At 32.4% G+C, this 17897-nt stretch overlaps 11 protein-coding genes across 11 annotated transcripts; 5 read left to right on the top strand and 6 right to left on the bottom strand.

Annotated features, from left to right (window-relative positions):
* Positions 1-18: 18 nt before the first annotated feature.
* NEPG_02041 (uncharacterized protein) lies at positions 19-1087 on the top strand (the record flags this gene model as incomplete). The annotated part of the gene is made up of 1 exon (XM_013204414.1): positions 19-1087. The coding sequence occupies one exon, from the start codon at positions 19-21 to the stop codon at positions 1075-1077; it is 1059 nt and encodes a 352-aa protein (XP_013059868.1). The 3' UTR covers positions 1078-1087.
* A 911-nt stretch (positions 1088-1998) lies between these two features.
* NEPG_02040 (uncharacterized protein) lies at positions 1999-2163 on the bottom strand (the record flags this gene model as incomplete). The annotated part of the gene is made up of 1 exon (XM_013204413.1): positions 1999-2163. The coding sequence occupies one exon, from the start codon at positions 2161-2163 to the stop codon at positions 1999-2001; it is 165 nt and encodes a 54-aa protein (XP_013059867.1).
* A 2-nt stretch (positions 2164-2165) lies between these two features.
* On the bottom strand, positions 2166-2402 carry NEPG_02039 (uncharacterized protein; the record flags this gene model as incomplete). The annotated part of the gene is made up of 1 exon (XM_013204412.1): positions 2166-2402. The coding sequence occupies one exon, from the start codon at positions 2400-2402 to the stop codon at positions 2166-2168; it is 237 nt and encodes a 78-aa protein (XP_013059866.1).
* A 278-nt stretch (positions 2403-2680) lies between these two features.
* Positions 2681-4981, bottom strand: NEPG_02038 (uncharacterized protein; the record flags this gene model as incomplete). Its single annotated transcript, XM_013204411.1, has 1 exon — positions 2681-4981. One exon carries the CDS (start codon positions 4979-4981, stop codon positions 2699-2701), a length of 2283 nt encoding a protein of 760 aa, XP_013059865.1. The 3' UTR covers positions 2681-2698.
* A 1297-nt stretch (positions 4982-6278) lies between these two features.
* Positions 6279-8432, top strand: NEPG_02037 (uncharacterized protein; the record flags this gene model as incomplete). Its single annotated transcript, XM_013204410.1, has 1 exon — positions 6279-8432. The coding sequence occupies one exon, from the start codon at positions 6279-6281 to the stop codon at positions 8418-8420; it is 2142 nt and encodes a 713-aa protein (XP_013059864.1). The 3' UTR covers positions 8421-8432.
* Positions 8433-8856: 424 nt separating this feature from the next.
* On the bottom strand, positions 8857-11024 carry NEPG_02036 (uncharacterized protein). Its single transcript, XM_013204409.1, has one exon. The coding sequence runs from the start codon at positions 11010-11012 to the stop codon at positions 8961-8963; it is 2052 nt and encodes a 683-aa protein (XP_013059863.1). The 5' UTR covers positions 11013-11024; the 3' UTR covers positions 8857-8960.
* Positions 11025-11068: 44 nt separating this feature from the next.
* Positions 11069-11688, bottom strand: NEPG_02035 (uncharacterized protein; the record flags this gene model as incomplete). The annotated part of the gene is made up of 1 exon (XM_013204408.1): positions 11069-11688. The coding sequence occupies one exon, from the start codon at positions 11686-11688 to the stop codon at positions 11155-11157; it is 534 nt and encodes a 177-aa protein (XP_013059862.1). The 3' UTR covers positions 11069-11154.
* A 95-nt stretch (positions 11689-11783) lies between these two features.
* NEPG_02034 (uncharacterized protein) lies at positions 11784-12290 on the top strand (the record flags this gene model as incomplete). Its single annotated transcript, XM_013204407.1, has 1 exon — positions 11784-12290. The coding sequence occupies one exon, from the start codon at positions 11784-11786 to the stop codon at positions 12228-12230; it is 447 nt and encodes a 148-aa protein (XP_013059861.1). The 3' UTR covers positions 12231-12290.
* A 779-nt stretch (positions 12291-13069) lies between these two features.
* On the bottom strand, positions 13070-13921 carry NEPG_02033 (uncharacterized protein; the record flags this gene model as incomplete). The annotated part of the gene is made up of 1 exon (XM_013204406.1): positions 13070-13921. One exon carries the CDS (start codon positions 13919-13921, stop codon positions 13070-13072), a length of 852 nt encoding a protein of 283 aa, XP_013059860.1.
* An 828-nt stretch (positions 13922-14749) lies between these two features.
* On the top strand, positions 14750-15949 carry NEPG_02032 (uncharacterized protein; the record flags this gene model as incomplete). Its single annotated transcript, XM_013204405.1, has 1 exon — positions 14750-15949. The coding sequence occupies one exon, from the start codon at positions 14750-14752 to the stop codon at positions 15947-15949; it is 1200 nt and encodes a 399-aa protein (XP_013059859.1).
* Positions 15950-17132: 1183 nt separating this feature from the next.
* Positions 17133-17840, top strand: NEPG_02031 (uncharacterized protein; the record flags this gene model as incomplete). The annotated part of the gene is made up of 1 exon (XM_013204404.1): positions 17133-17840. The coding sequence occupies one exon, from the start codon at positions 17133-17135 to the stop codon at positions 17760-17762; it is 630 nt and encodes a 209-aa protein (XP_013059858.1). The 3' UTR covers positions 17763-17840.
* Positions 17841-17897: the final 57 nt, after the last annotated feature.

The raw sequence follows: 17897 nt of genomic DNA, 5'->3' as shown, positions 1-17897 counted from the left end.
GAATTTTGTTCCCCTGTAATGAGTGAAGTAATAGTTACATTCAGAAATATGAAAGACAAGGAGTTTGTTACTCCTCCAATGCAGGTTGCAGAGGATTTCTCACCTGCGCAGATGGAGCAGTTTCTGAACAGTTTTTTAAATCAGGACAAGTCCTATGCCTTCTTCTACAATGGAGAGCAGATTCAGAAAATTCCAGAGTGTGAGAAGGAGCAGACTCTTGAGATTGAGTTCATTGCAGTAACAAAGATTATGTCTGAGACAGCCAAAATAGATGTGGACAGTGCAATTACTTCAATTTCAATACGAAGAAATCCTGAGATTCATATAGACACTGTTATAGTGTGCACTACCACTGGAGAAACCAAAGAGTATTCACTTGGTCCTGGAATTGAACTAATAAAGGAGTTTAACTCATTCAAGCCAATTAGGGCAGTTACCTCAACAGAAGAGGGTATATATGTTCTTACCACTACAAATAAAGTGGTTGACATTGAGAAAGGAGAAATTGTATTTGAGGCAGACCAGCCAATAAGAACAATTGGAAACTGCAAGAACTATTTGGCAATTGGCCTGGCTTCAGATGAAATTGTTATTTTAACAGACAACAAAGAATCCACACGGTTTAAAGCAGGAGGAGAAATTGGTAAAACTATTTTCAGAGTGATAAATGACGAGATTGTTCTAATAGTTGCTATTATAGAAGGAATAATTGAGATATACAAGGGAAGCGACTGGAAGAAGACTGAGTATAGTCTTCCTACACCAATCACTGCTGCTGGGTATGAGGGAGAGAAGATATATGCTGGCGGGCTAGGTGGTGGCATATACATATGCAGTATGAGTGGGCTGGAAAAGCAGTATCAGTCAGATGTTGAGTTTATTTCCAGAATTGAGTGCGGAACTACATTCTTTGGGTATTCAAACAAAAACAGCATTCTTTTGCGAGACAAAGAAAATTACACTGGCACTCATAAGATAGAACTTAGCACGCCTGTTGCAGATATTAAAATATCTGGAAAAAGACTGTTTGTTGCCGAGGGAAGCAGTTTAAAAATGTTCAATATATTTGATGAATAAAAAAATAAGCATATAGTGTATAGGGTTGTCTACTTCTTTTCATTAGGAAATAAGCTATATTAGGCTTAGTAACTGGTTATGTTGCAGCAATTCTACTTCAATATAATTTAAGTTATATCAGATTCTATTAAAAGCAGTTTTATAAACAATTAATGCGTACACTAAATACTGAAAATGCTTGCTTCCATTAATAAATTTCAAAGTGTTTCATTAAACATACATTTTTGTCTATATATTGTTGGTTTCTATTATATGATGAGCCATGTCTAACATGAGAGCCTCACGCCCACAATCGCGAAGTCTTTTATATAGCTTCAATTTCCAATTATACAGCTATATAAGATGAGAATAATAAAAAATTTGAGTGAGTCTTAATAATGTACATGGAAGTAACCAAGTTATATTAAACAGTTTATTGTTTTTCTTATACATGTTCTGTGCTTAATAATTGAATTAACTCTTTTCTTATCTCTGTGGTAATAATTATGTTCTAATCCAGTTTTAATCATATTTCTCTTTATATATTTATACTGTGCTGTATACAATGTAAATGTGTTTTTATTTATTTTATAGATTTATAAAGTCTTCTACCTATAAAATTAAAACATTCTACATGTGTGTACATATTTATTTTTATTAAAACCCATTGAAATAAAAATGAAAGAATAAAAATCAGCCAAATCAGGTTATTGCTGTTGTAACACGTAGAAACCCATTTTATTTGTGTATAACCTGAAAAACATCTGGAATAACTTATAGCTGCATTATTAGGACAGTTTAATGAAAATCTGTAAATATCACATAAGTTAACTAAATATATAGAAATATATGACAACTAAAACACAAGTCACTTTATTATAACTGTAGGTATTAAATATAGCAAAAATTCTGTTTAATGTGTACAAATCTGCATGCAACACGCTAATTAGTGGGTGTCTGGTTTTGTGACATGAAAAAGTTTTTAATACCCTTTTTATGTATACTGTACAGCGAACTCCAGTCTTCTATCACATTGAAATCTGCCTGTGGTTTGTCAAAATCAATAGTCACTGATTCCATTGCCCTGCTAATTAATCTCTTCTGCATTTCTAGCTTGGAGTATACACTCCTAAACTTGGCGGCCCCTGAGACTGTTTAACATACTTTAAGAAAAACACAAGAGAGTACATTCTTAAGACAGATTCATCAACATAAGGGAACGCTTTCATCTGCTCTTCTATGTATTTTTTATATGTTTCTTCTAGTTCGCTTGGTATATCTACTCCAACAGATTCTATTATTTCTGTGTATTCTTTGTATAACTTCGGGTTATATTCATAAGTCATTATTCTCTCCACAAAATTTTCGATGTTTTATTTTTCATATAAAAGACATTCTGCCGGTTAGACTAAGAATTTATTTTTTCGTTTAATTGAATATTATTGTATTATAATCAGTGCAAGGCTTATTACATATTTATTTCAATTAAACGGCTAATAACTAAATACAATATACAATATACATAGTACAAAGAGTATAATGCATTGAATTTCGGGTTATATAGAAGATTAAATACCCTATGCAGAGCAATATATATATTAGTACAACACAGTATTTTTATTAGCTTTTTATAGAGACAACTTTATTCTCCGTGGTTTTTTCCTTTTATCTTTAGAGGATTCCAAGCATTCATTTCTTTTGAGAAAGCAACAGTTTTATCTGGTAATAGTGCAACTACATATAGACCCAGCTGGGCGGTAAGGAATGCAATAAAAAAGAATGACTCAAAGACGGTTCTTCCTGTAAATATAAACCACATCAGAGACTGCCCTAAAAACCAAAAGTTGACTACCCATCCAATTACTGCGCATATTCCTTGTAGAAGAACAATAATTGCTAAAGTTTCAAGATGAGATGTTCCAAGTGTATATGCAATGTATATAAATGGAAGAAGAAGATCTGCACCAACAAAAACTGCAGAAACCCCAGGAATACTCTTTCTGGAGAAAAGGAAGGCTGCCTCCCAGTTAATAGAGGAGAGCGCGTGGTTATGCCCTGTTATGAAAAACATAAGTTTTATCAAGAAAAACAGGAAGGCCCCTTTTTGTGTGCTGTGCATAGGTGTATCAACGCACTTTTTTACAATAGGGCAGAACAGATATAAAAATGATAGGGCAGATAATGGAGTGTAAAGTAGCATAGGAAGTGTTTGAGGAGAGAAAAACAGCGAGAAGGATCTACTCATGTGGGGGACTCCTAAAGAAAAGAACTGGCTTACTGCAAACAAAACCACTCCAGTGCTTCTTAAGTCATATTTCTTAGCTGGTATTCGCATCCAGTGTGCTAAAAAGAATGCGAATGAGAAGAAAAGAAGAGTTTTCTCAATTGATGGTATATGGTATCGGCTGGGAAGCTTTTTAATCCATCTAATATATACCACCCTATCTACGGAGTGTAATGGGAATTCGCCAGCAACAAAGCTTACAACTGGAAGAACTATTAGAGATAAGATTGAGTAGAATGGATAGCAGAGAACCATGCACATTATTAAAGAGATCACATCTTCATGAATAACCGAATGTACAGAATGTGCTACCATGGATATCGAAAACACTGAGAGAGCAAAGGATAGCTTGAATACTCTTAGCTGCACAAGAGCCAACTGAATCATTATCCCAGCTAATAGAAACAAAACACCTACTGCCATTCCAAAAATAGAGGATTTATGGAATATTTTATGAATCTCGTCACCAAAGTGTTCATTTAGTAAAGAGCCTGATAGCTTGGGAGTGAGTTTTAGGTATTCTGTGCCATAAAAGTGAGAAAGAGTAGTTTTCTGTCTTTCTAGCTCTAAAAAGTAAATGTCTTCTCTCTCTTCGGGAATAATAGGAATCAGTCTGCCAGACGAATTGTATGGAACTGCAAGGCCCATAAAAGCACATAGCGTTGGTAAAATATCGTTTTGTGAGATTATATTCACTGGCTCAATGATATTTAGCTCACCTAGTTCATCTTTATATTTCTTGTGTGTATTGCTTTCTTGTGTAATTTGTCTTTTGTCTACCTTCTGTTCTGTAGTTATTTCGGGCGCTATGTCCTTTGCTATAAATAAAAAGGATGCAGCTTTTTCGGGAAGAGATGTACCTCCATGCGATCCATCATTATTTACTCCATGGTCTGAAAGCACTGCAATGAATGACTCATCAGTCATGTTGCTGTATAGCTGATGAATAAATTGGTCTATCATTTGCAAGGCTGTTTTAACCTGTATGCTGTTGGTTCCGTATACATGTCCATATGAATCTGGTGATATTAAATGAATAATTACGTAATCTTTTGACTCATGTGCTTCTAACGCCTGCTTGATTAGCCTTTCTTCTTCACTGAATGGAATGAGCCCATATGGATGGTATATCTCCCCAATGTTCTTTTTAATTTCTGGGAATAAATATGTCCATGTTTCATCGCCATAGAATAAGAATGATCTGTCATTCATTTGCAGCTGTCTTATAAAATTGTCTACTCCACTACTCTGTTTGTGAAATGATCGTTGTGCAGAAAGAAGAGTGGTTGGTATTCCCGAAAATGTTGAGAGAATCCTCATTGCTGTGCCAGTTGGTAGATCTGCCATGCTCACTGCTTTAAATACATCCTTTTTGGGAATTCTTTCTAGAACAGAGAAATTATCATGATACAAAGTCTTTTTGTCTTCTTTTACTTCATGAATTGCATCTGCTCTTACTCCATCCATGACTAGAATAACTCCTTTTTTGTATATGGCAGGTGCTTTCTTTTCATTGCTCTCTGGTATTGGCGACCTTTCCATAAAAAGACTCTTTGAGTATATCACTAAACCGAGTGTTGATATAACAAGTACTGCTATTGGCCCAATTATATTATAAAGTGCTTTTGTGCACTGGTGCATGCGCATTAAACTCCTTTTTTTTGAATTATTTAATGGGATTAATATGCCTTATATTAGACCAATTGTGTTTATAATTAATTTAATACAGCACCTAGAAGTATATTTCAAGACATTTCATTAAATACAATCAAATGCAGTTAAATGTGTATGGGTTATTAACCAATTACAAGTTGTTATTATATGATTATAGTTTACTCCTAATTTTTATATAACAGCCCAACTTTGACCAAATAATTATAATTTGTTTAAATGTTCTCTTATAAAAGGAATAGTTATAATTTGCAATATATATAAGCAGGATTTATTAAAAATAAATATTATTCATTCCTTGCATATAATTATTTCTAATGCCAATAATTTTATATTTTTAAAAAAATAAATCTGCTTGATAAATGATTTATAACAAATGAATAATAATATTAAGGTTTGTAAAGAATCGCGCATATTAGTAAAATAAATACAAATATTATCTATTTGTTGGTTCATCATGGGTATACGGTGACCATATGTGCATCAGTGGTGACATTGTGCCTCATAGTGCAATGTAATAATTTGTATGATGTTAATATATGTGTGTATATCATTTGTGATATGGGCGTGTTAACTGAGATTGTATATAATAGAGGCAGAAACTATATAAGAGTTTCTGGAACTAATAGAGATAAAGTTTTGCTATGTTGTCTAAGAGTTCACATTTACAGGGAAGATGAAAAAACTAGCTCATATATTAAGGAATAGAAAAATAAAAATAGGAATTTGCTAATAGACGGGATATTTCCCTATAAAACAATAAAAGAGTTTGAAAACTGCTGCTAATAAATATATTATACAATTACCATTAATAAAAGTAAAAATTAGAAACTTTATAGTACTAATAGTACTATGAAAATATTTAGATACTCTCTATAAACAAGAAGTCAAATAGTAATTAGCTTGGACTATTCTAGTATTAAGCTAAAATTAAAAATGTTGGTTTCTGTCATATGATAAGCCATGCTTAATGCGGGACTCTCGCGCCCAACTTATACTAAGCCGTATAAAGCTGTTATATATGGAAAATTAAAGCTATATATAACCCGAAAAACCCGAAAAATTTGAATAAGTTCATTTATTCTAGCATAGAATAAACAGCTTAAGTCATTAAGTGTAAAATTATTTGTTCTTTACAATATATTAAAATATAACGGTGTGACAATTAAATTGAAATAGTTTTTTGACATCACATGTCAAAAGAAATCAATTTAATCATGTGGTCTATAAATAGAAATTGAGAATTAATTAATGCTAAAATTTCCTAATGAATAATTCAAAGAATTCAACTACAAGAATAGCACAAAATATAAAAGAAGTATTAACAACAATAAAAGCAAAAGAATGCACAGTTAAAAGAAGATTACAAACACTAAAAAACAGCAATATTATAGTTTTAGCAGTGGTAGTGCTTTTTCTGAGGGAGATATACTCTTCAACTTCAGAGATGGTATCCAGTATGTTATCTGTTGTAGAAGATTATACAATAAGTAGTCCAGAAATAGGTGATGTGGAAATTCATCCAGATGGAAATTTGAATCTAATGATGTCATATGTGCATACTAAAAGTGGGCATATGATGATATTAAGATGTTTGAATACAAACATAATGATGGGGCACCGAAGTGGCATGGTAACGATGCATAACCAACTTAATAGTGGCAGTACAAAATACAATACTGGGGAAGATATGCTGAACCCTATTCTACCATATGAAGGGAGCGTGCTGGAGTATATTAAAGAACATCATGCGGTTCTTCTTTGGCTATATGATTCTAATGGTATGATGTCATATAACTCGAAAAAAGATGATTTGGCACATTTGTTTGCAGTGAATTCTATCAATGAAAAACGCAGAAATAATTACATTGAAGGAGACTATAAGCTAATGGCTGCATTATTTCTTCTATCAGAAGGTCTTAAGTTGCCTCTTAAGCATGAATGCATTAATGATGAACCAAAAATTACTTTATACAAGTATAATGAAGACGAAGAAAATACTATTTTTCAAATTAATGACATACCATGGAATAATAACAAGAAGAATCAAAGTACACGCGAATTAATTAACTTTTTATTTGAGTACTGCAACAGCCCTGTATTAGAAGGTGCTGGATTTAAAGACCCAACCAACTATGAAGAGTATGCCACTGGAAATTTTATATACACCCCAGGATTCCTTATACGGACCTACATATACCATTATTTAAATAAAATAAAAAGAACAGAACCAAAACTGTTTGTTAATGCAGTGCATGATATATTGAGGTTGTATATGCCAAAAAAGGAACAAACTAGCGATAAAACAGATATACAGTCTAAAGCAGAGGAGATATTCAAAAAGCTCTTTATGATTACTAGTAATTCTGAATCGGACATTAAAAAGAAGAAGCGCCTTATGATTAGAGACATAAAAAATATATTAGAAGTAAACAACTTCTTATATAACCCTAATAGTTGCAATCTTGCTAAAAAAGGGCCCATTCAATTGGCTTATATGCTTAGCGCAGATCTTTCTAACAGAGAGAACGATTCCTTTATGCGAATTGCGCTTAATGACTATATGAAATACTTATCCGCGCATAAAAAATATAATAATGAAGATGAGAATGGTATTGCCAAATACATATTTGAGTTAAGTAAGGAACAATTTGAAACGTTCTCTAAAAATAAGCTTATTGGCATTAAGCACTGTGTTCCATATGCGGGAATAGCAAACCAATATGATTTAGCTTTTCTACTAATAGCAAGAGCATTTAGAATGAATCTGAAGAGAACTGACCCTATAATGATGCTAATTAAGAATTTGCTAGCAAATGCATATAGGAAAATCTCTGTTTCTATCAATAATGAACGAGAATATTTGGTACATTATATTGCAGGTTTTATTCTTGAGACATATATTGACGAAAGACCTGATATAACTTCTATTCTAGATCGGGAGTCATTGAAGACCGATGAAATGCTAGATAAATCCATAAAGAAGCTAAAACCTATTTCAGATATACTTGTATATCTGTCAGTTAAGCGTGCAGACTCTGCACTTATTAAATTTATAATAGCGTATAGACAGATGAAAAATATATATAATAATTCACATTACATAGGTGAGCTAATAGAAGAAAACATGTCTAAACAGGAAAAAATACATTTGTTGCAATGTCTAACTAAAAACGGATTGGCAAACCAAGTTACAAGTATAGTAAATAAAATCAAGGATACAAAAGAAATCAAAAAATCAAATGATGTGCGAGTTGCACTAAAACTCCCAAATGACCTACTTGGATTATTGAAAGTTCTAGAAAACATATCCAATGATTATAGAGATTCCATAATAAACGATATTAGGCTCTTTCTACCCGTGGATGGTTATAATGAGATATTAGAATTTGATACTGCGCCCAAATAAACAATAAAAGCTTAATTAAAACTTATAAAAGACTACCAAAATTAACAAAAACTTATTAAGAAATGATTTAAATGCCTCTTTGTCATCGCTGCTTTTTATTCTTTTTGGATTATTTTTATTTGTCTTGAATATTTTCGGATTTTGTGTCTGAATTCTAAGTATTTATGTATATAATATTTTTATACATTTAAATATTCAATAATTATTAGAAAAGCGCTTAATATAAAACATAAGTACTATCCAGCAGATATTCTTAAGAATAAAAACAGCTAATATTATATAGAATGTCAGTGCACGCTAGAAAGCAATATTTGCTATGGAAGTATGAATTATATCTGTATTATAGGTTAAATATACTGCAGTAACTGTAATATTAGTGAAGGCAATAGTATGGCATACCTGATATGAATTAGCTGTATATTATATCAGAATTTGAGTTTATTTATATATGATAGAAAAGGCTGCTGCAACAAACACATAAACACCTAGACCAAAGAGTGTGCTGCCTATAAACAAGCACTCATGTAAAACTTAGACATTTTACTCATCCATGCCGTATAATACAATAGCTGCACCATTAAGATACTTTAACTTACATTCTCGTTTAAGGCGGTTCAAAGCAACAGAAAGTGGTTCATTTTGATTTTTAATAGCTTCCATAATTCCTATGCTAGTTATGTCCAAGTCTTTGTCAGTGATATCCCAAAGAGCACCCACAACGTTTTTAACCACTGGTATATGCATATACGATATGCACGTACTGTGGGTATTGTGCATTGGGAATGCAGAAATCCTTGCGCTTGAGCACCCAAACAGAAAAATACTTTTTGTTCTTAGCTCAGTGTCTTTTACATTTTTTATAATTCGTCTGAGCTTCCTTGGGGTAAAGAACTTTTCGCCTCCACCATGGCCAAAGTACATAAATATTCGGTGGGAAAGAATTGCTTGTTCTGTTTCCATTGGAAGAGGTATTCTATTTTTAATTCCTGCTGCATGTGGTACATACTCGTTAATGTATTTAACAATACGTTCTTCTGTTTGAATGAGGTTCTTTTCCGGGTTTAGAACGTAGAAGAAGTCGTGGTCCTCTAAAGCTTTACTTTCTGTTTTATTTGAGGATGAAAGGATATGGCAAAGTGATGAGCACCGGAACACACCTCGATCAACAAACGAGTTACACATTTCAAATGGAACACTGCCAAGTATGTCTTCAATTACTAAAGCCACCCGATTCTTAATTACATGGCCCTTTATTGCATACTTTTGGATGTACCTGTCAACTTCTGTTAGTTCTTTCTTTATTTCATTGTCTAGTGAAATTCGTATTCTCCACCATTCCTGCTTCTGCTCTGGCGTAGTGCATACTCTTTTAAGCACGTCTCTGTTCTGTTTTTGTACATTTGCAAGACGAGCCAAAAGAGTCTTTACATATATTTTAGATTTTATAACAGACATTTTAGCCTTTTCATTGTAGTATATCAGCCCAAACGCAATGCATCCATCAATAGAGTACACTACAATAGGTGAAATATCTTGGCATTTCTCCCCAATTCCCTTTATTTTGTTAATATACTCTAAAATTGACCGGTTACCTATTTCACTACATGCTATCTCTCGTGTATCGTATATTTTTACATCTCGAAGCAGGGTTATTTCATTTTTGTACTGAAGGCATCTGCTAAACTTATCCTCAAGTGTTATAGGAATGTTCAGCAGTCCATTTACATAAGAGGATATTAGAGTGTGCTTTGCCTCGTTTTCTGAAACTATCTCTTCTTTAGCAGCCTCTATTGTTTCTAGCATAGATTTAAAGAACTCACCGCCAGCAGTAAACTCAACACTCTCTGATAAAAGAATCCCGGCCTTGCACATCCATACAGCATCGTAATAGCTTCCTGATCTGTGGGCAGCGCTTGCACCAATAGATAGAAGATGAAGTCTACATCCAAAATGCACCGAGTCGCCAGATGTACTTCTTCTAAGCAGCTCTTCTACCCGATTAAATGCACACAAATACTCTCCATTCACATACTTATAATACGCAGATAAGAATATCCTATCAAAATCATCTGTTTCCTTTAAATCCTCTGCATATAAATACGTTCTATTCCTCATGTAATAGCTATCAAAACACCTCCTAACATACATATCATTGCTGCACTTTAACTCTTCGGTTTCCTTAAGATCTCCTAACAGATCTTCTTTCGTTCTGTTTATACTTTTCCATACATCGTCTGAGTCTATCTTGTCTAAGCTCTTGTGCAAGGATTCTGTCATGTTGCAGCCTGAATAGGCAGTTATTTCTACACCCTTACTTTTTCCCATGCATGCCTCATCTGCTGAGTCCTTTGTACACACTATAAATCTGTTTTGGTGCATTGCCTTTTTCATATCTGGTGTAATGTACATTTCTTCTACCTCTTCTTCGGTTAGTATTTTACAAAAGTACAGTACGTTATATTTCTGCAGTTCATGAAAGAGTCTTTTTATCTTCTGGTCAGAATAGTTCTTCTGTAGTAATCCGAAAAGGCCTTCTCTATCTGTAATGTATAGTAGAGGGGAATATTCAAGCAGCTCCTTCTCTGTGCCCATCTAGAAATTTCTTTAAAAATATATTTTATTTACGCTTTTACACCAATTAATACTTCCTTTTTAGTATGCGACTATCACTAACTATTCTTTTATTTACCTCTATAACTATTTATTCATCAATTATTTTGTTTTATTAGATGCCTTACATAAGAGCGTCTTCGCCTCTTAAGTACTCACCAGCATCACCGTGTCTTACAACAACCACAGCAGTTCTATCCCCTGCTAATATTTCATTACCAGACTTAGACATAATTCCAAATCCAATAGGAATGCTTGAGGAAGTAGTTAGGACAACTCCTGCGTTTTTTCGAATGTCTGGAGCAACTCCACACAGGTGTGCTCTCTGCACGTGGTTTCCATAGAGAACGTTCATCTCAGCAGTTTGCTTGATCTTGATCTTGCTGCTGGCATACATCATAAGCATGTGCAGCCCAGTGATCTTAATACGGAAGAACTCTGATTTAGTCAGCCGCCCAATGCACGTGCCAATGCATAGAATATTATCATTTGGAATTATACTGGCTTTTTTAATAAGGTCTTTTCTAACGTAATATATTCGCTGTTTGTGGTATACCAGCTCGTGCAGAGGGTTAAGAAAGGAGGAAAGATTGTTTCCCATGTACTGCTTCAGCTTTTTCTCAACTTTGTCAAACTCTTCGTCTTTTAGCGGCCGCATTAAAATTTTTATGAAATTCTTTTATTTATTCTTTATTTTCATTTTCGGGTGGGAATAAACTTAAATTTAAATTTTTTGGTGCCCCCTGCAGTGGAATGTCAACTAATAAAAAGAATTCCAGAAAATTAAGAGGTCACGTATCACACGGACACGGTAGAGTAGGAAAGCACAGAAAGCATCCAGGAGGTAGAGGTAAGGCAGGAGGTCTTACCCACCACAGAACGCTGTTCCAGAGGTATCACCCAGATTTCTTTGGAAAGAGAGGTATGAACATTTACTTCAGAAGATACAACAGCAGTTACGCACCATACATTGAGGTTGGTAACATATGGGGATTAGTGGACAAGTGCGGACAGTATGATCAGTTTGCAAACGACTCCACACAGGTACCAGTTGTGAACTTGTCTGAGTTTGGAATATTCAAAGTAATTGGAAAGGGTGACTCCCCTATTAGACCAATTGTTGTGAAGGCAAGAAGATTTACTCCAGAGGCAGAAGAGAAGATAGTTAAGGCAGGAGGACAGTGCATTCTAACCGTTTAGATTAGCACTTATCAAACGCTAAACCCAAACCATCTAATAAATAAGAACTTAATACCGACCAAGACTTTATTATGCCAGTAATTAATGGCAAGGCTTTAACTAAAATACTAAAAATGTAAGTAGCAAAAACAGTACAAAAAGCATGTGCGCTTAAGAATCAATAGATTCTGCCGATGATGAAAAGACCCTGGGAGCGTGCGGTGGAAGGTACTAAAACCCACTGGAAACTGCACAGGCACTGACAGATCTATTTCTGAGGCATATTAATACATAAACTCTTCATTTTATTTATAGTGTTCTATAGACTGTATAAATTATAAATACTTTAAATATAATACTTATACAAAAAAACAAAAATATCAAGAATCCGTATAATAGGACAGTGTAGAAGAAGTTCATTATATTAATGCATTCTGTTTTCTATTATTAGTAAGACATTCTTTGTACTTTTAAATAAAAACCAAATTTAAATAGTTAAGCTGAAAATATCCAATGAACCAGACTGAAATAAATAGTCTGATGTGCACAGGCACTATGGGTAAGAAATAATAAATACATAAAATACGCAAGGTCTTCAAAAATATCTAATTATACACCATAATAATTTAAAGTAGTTTATTTAAACATAGCCATCTGTTATATTTTACCAGTATGCACATTCCAAGATTCAATTTCAAAGAAAAATCTTATTTTCTTAAATATTCTATTATTAATTCTATTTATATGCACTTTATATAACCAAATACAATATAATATGTGAACTATGCATAATTTATTAAAATAAAATATTATTTATGCCTTACATAATATGCTTAAATACTTAGAAATAAGGTATTATACTAATTTCTATTCTGCAGTAAAGGATTGTACCCAATGAATAAAATATGAGAATATAAACCATTCTCAGCATAAAACAAAACTATAAGACTAACTGCAATTAAGCTTATAGTATATAGAACATACAATACATTTAAAATACTCTTAATAATGGACCCTTTAAAACTAAAAAATCTCGGTTTGTTATTATTCTTAAAAATACTAAATACTAACCTGAAAATTACCAACACAACACAGACTGCCATGTATATTATAAATAGTAACATGAAATTAGAAAGTTCACATTTTCTTATAAACATTCCAACTAACATGCCGGCGATTCCTGTTATTGTAATTTTCAGAGTAAGCATAGTATAATCCGTTGATACTTGGAAGGCTTGGCCATTCAGTAGGTTATTTATAAATAGAGTGTTCATTAAAATACATGAGATATACAATAGCAAACCAACGAATATATATATAATAAGTGGAGTTGTATTGTCTAAAAAGTCAATTTTTATAGGAATTTGGGTTAGATCTTTTCCAGCAATACCGAATAGGAATATAACTTGCATTACACAGCAATAGAACCATAAAGTGAAAAATTGAATAAGATCAATAGACCTTTTAAATTTGGCATTCATCTTTTGTAAAAATAGATTAAATCTAAATTCATAATTAAGTGGACTGGCAACGCAGTTTAAATATTCATGCATACAACTTTGCTGACTATTAAGCATTTTTTGTATACTGTCTTTATCCAGAGTAGTATTAAATTCATTTGAATCTTCTTCATTCAATGAAATTGTATGGGATGGGGCTTCTCTTGATCTAGACTCATTTTTTACTGTTTTCTCAGATATAGTATTTTCCATTTAAGCTCTAAAAAATAATTTTTATTTATTGCTTTTGTATTATCATATAACTAGATCTAGCTAAGCACATATAAAGATGATAGCAAAAGTATTTCAAATTTTAATTATAAATACAAACTTAATGGACAAATTAACTGTCAATATAGCAAAATTATTGTAATTGAATATACAAAATAACTGAAGTATTTAACAGTTAAATAATATTAGTTTTGTTGGTTTTGGATAGTAAGATCCAGAATAGCAATGGTTGAGTATGATATTAATATATAGCTATTCAGTATTTAAGTTGTTTTCTTAGGAAAAGGCATTCTTAAACTTTAACCTTTATTTAATTTGTATATGTATTTGTAGACCGTACAATCGATTTAATTTGTGTTATCCTGTTTATGTAAACATTACAATAACTCATGTCATGCTACACAAATGCTAGTCTTAGCATACAACAATTTGTTATAGTATTAGGCATATGCTGCTATCATAAGTAATTGTAATTAAAACTATTTAAGAGTTTTGGGTTTTCAATAAAGAACATGTTTTCGTATGTCTAAGTCTTTAAGGAATAAACAGCTATATCATTATTACTATAACTTATCATAACTTATTTTACACATAGGATACAACTTACTACACAATATATCATAATACACCACTATTAATACAGTATATGTTGCCAATGGGGTATATATTAATAATTAGTTTAATAAAATTTTATCTTGGTTTTAATTTGTTGACAACATAGACTATAATTAATTAAATAAGAACTTTATAAAATAGTTTAATTTCTTGGTTTTTAAAGTATAAATATAAAGAATATTATTAAATTTTTATATGACATATAATATTGATACGGACACATTAAGAAAACAAGTACAGAATAAATTCAGTAAACAAGGAAAGATGAAAGAAGAAGATATAAACACATTATACGACATAGTAACAGAAATTAACAAAGAAAAAGGAATATTCATAGATTTACCAGAACCATTAGAAAGGCTAGCATATAATCTACTATATATACAAATATATAATAGAATTATCTATGATGGTATTGAATATAATGAAGATATTATTATAACAGATAAAATAATAGAATCTATAAAAAATGCCGATACAATTATAGATATAATTAAAGAAGCAGCAGGAGAATTACACAGTGAAGATAAAAAAGAAGCATTTTATAGATTAATGGGAAATAATCCTATAATTATGGCAGGTGTTTATATATTAAGAAAGGAATTCTTTGATTCTTCTATTAATGTACTATGTAAGAGCATAAATATACAAGAATTAGATGATAAAATGACATCAGAAGGTGCATTTAATAAACTGTGTGAATTGACTGAATCAGGAGAGTGTTCTAGATTACAGAGAGCATTAGATATACTAGTGAAACATGGTGATAATCTAACTATAGTTGATGTGGGTGATGATGAGACAAAACATTCAAATGCAAGTAGTTTAGAAATAACTGATGATGACATTAAATCATTGCAATTACTTACAAGAATAGATATGTGGCGTGCTGCTGAATTTTCTAAGTTTTTAAACGATTCAATATATGATCCAATCATTAATAAGATTAAACAACATGGAACATGGCATCCAATTTATTCAATTTGTGATTTATACGGTTCAGTATATAATACCTCTATGTATACAGATGAAATGGACACTGAATCTAAAGCAAAGTTTAAAAATGCTCTTAAAGGAAACTTAAATGACTTAAATGATAGTGAAAGTGTATGTAATATTATTAGTATAACTGACTTCTCTAGTATGTTTAATAATATAACCCGAAATGGACTTACCGCTGATAAGTTTAAGAATAACGTAGTTAAAAAGTATTTAGAATCAATAGAACCAATTATTTCAATTATTAATGGGACAGCTGCATCATTTAAGCATAAATTTAAAAGAGTATTAAGTATTCTTATAATAATATTTATAATAATATTTATAATTATTATGAGTATATTTAGAATATTCCCTAATGAAACAAAAGAAATTATGAATAATTTATTATTTTAATAATACTGTTAGTTTGGGATAGTTAGATCCAGATGAGCAATGGCTAAGTATGATATTAATATATGAACATCCATTATTGGTGGCAATGGGCATATTGATATCTTAAATGATTGGAATTAAAACTATATAAGAGTGTAGTGACACCATCACTCGGACGGGAGCCCCCGAGGGCGATCCGTCTGCGCGCCAGCTCGCGCGGTGATCCCGCCAAAGCAAAGGCCGGGATCTCTGAATCAGTATATCAACTTCCGACTATTTAACCGGAGCTCTTCCCCCAATTTAGGGGGAGACTCAGGGAAGCATCGACGGCTTAACTTCAGCGCCAGGCCTAACACAACTGCGCCCTTGGACTCCGTGCTCGCGCAGGCGTGGGCCGCTTCCTAAAGACAATAAAGAGCTCTTCCCTTTCACTCTCTTCTCTCTCTTGGCTACGTAGCAGGGCGGCGGTGGCGTTACTCCTTGTGAGTACGTCAAAGAGTTTTGGGTTTTCAATAAAGAACAAGTTTTTATATGTCTAAGTCTTTAAGGAAAAACAGCTAGTTTAATTTAAATTTAAGATTGTTCGTATGCTCTGACTGTATAATACATTAATTTTCTCATTATGTGTGTGAATTGAAAGGCATGGGTTCATTTTATGGTATTTTCTATTTCTTCATAGATTTGAATTTAAAATAAACCTGTACATTTTTATTAAAAACTGTACACTATTAGATATACACTTATCTTCACTGTAAATATTTATTAAGAATAGCAGAAATATTCATAAATCAAGAAGTGCACGTATAATAGCAGCTTGCATAAACATATACTTATATTAGAATATTCTGTAAGTTAATTATACACTGTAATATGTCCAAGAATACTCCAAATTATAAATTTTAATATATAACTTCAGGCTATATATGATACTAGTAAAGCATTAATATACAAATACAATTCCTATACATTCTATATATTGTAATGTATTGCTAGTGTAATGACTTGACTAAAATAACTAATTATAATGGGTTTGGTTATATAAACAGAGAGACAGCGGAAACCAATTGGGTGGAATATATCTAATGCATATAGAAATGTATGGTACTTAAAAAACATTCAATATTTTCAACCATACTCGCTGAATGTCTAGAATCTTCTATGCCGGAATATGGCATTCTATAATATTCACTATTTTTATTTTTATATGGAAGACCATGCTTTGCTTAATGAGTGCTTCACGCGGTACATAGAGATTAAGAATAAAACAGATGAGAGGCGCAGAGAACTACATGGGCTACAGCAGAGAAGAGATGCACTATTAGACCTCCTTGTTTTTATAAAAGGGCAAAGACCGTTAAAATATACAGAATTTGAAACAGAAAGTACATTTCCAATTGTTCTAGGAAAGGCGCATTCCAAGTTCAGCCTTACTTCAATTGGGATACTTCCTCCAGAGGAGTATACTTCATTCTATAATGCGATGTACATATATCCGATAGGATACAAAATAAAAAGAAAATATGCCTCGCCAGAGGGAGGTGACCAGAAATTAACTTATTTCTGCCAAGTGCGGTCAGTGAATGGAGAATGCATATTTGAAATCCGTGCAACCGGAGGAAAGCACTGGGCAGGGCCAAGAGACCAGATCTGGGATAACTTCAGCAGTGAGTTTCAGAAGATGTCATTCTCAAGTCTTGAGGAGTTCTTCGGCCTTACAAATGAAACCACCGTTAAGCTAATTGAAGAAATGGGAGATATTTCTATTTTCTCCACATATGTTCCCATGAAAATGCGCACAAGAAAAGTAAAGAAGACAAAAAAGGATGAGAACTAAGTTATGCCACAGATTCAGATAATCAAAGACAAACACACTTTCTGTTATAAACCGGTAGGATACTCTCTATACCCCAAATCGATTTTAAAATAAAGAATTAATTTTTATGGCATCTCCTATTAAGTTCTGATTATT

This window comes from Nematocida parisii (genome assembly GCF_000250985.1).
Source record: "Nematocida parisii ERTm1 unplaced genomic scaffold supercont1.5, whole genome shotgun sequence".
In the NCBI taxonomy this organism is placed as follows: Eukaryota; Fungi; Microsporidia; genus Nematocida; species Nematocida parisii.
The sequence above is the reverse complement of the archived record's forward strand: the minus strand, read 5'-3'. Positions and strand labels throughout refer to the sequence as shown.

Bases quoted from the DNA above. Each gene is read 5' to 3' on its own strand.
- NEPG_02036 (XM_013204409.1), bottom strand. From the start codon at position 11,012: ATGGGCACAGAGAAGGAGCTGCTTGAATATTCCCCTCTACTATACATT.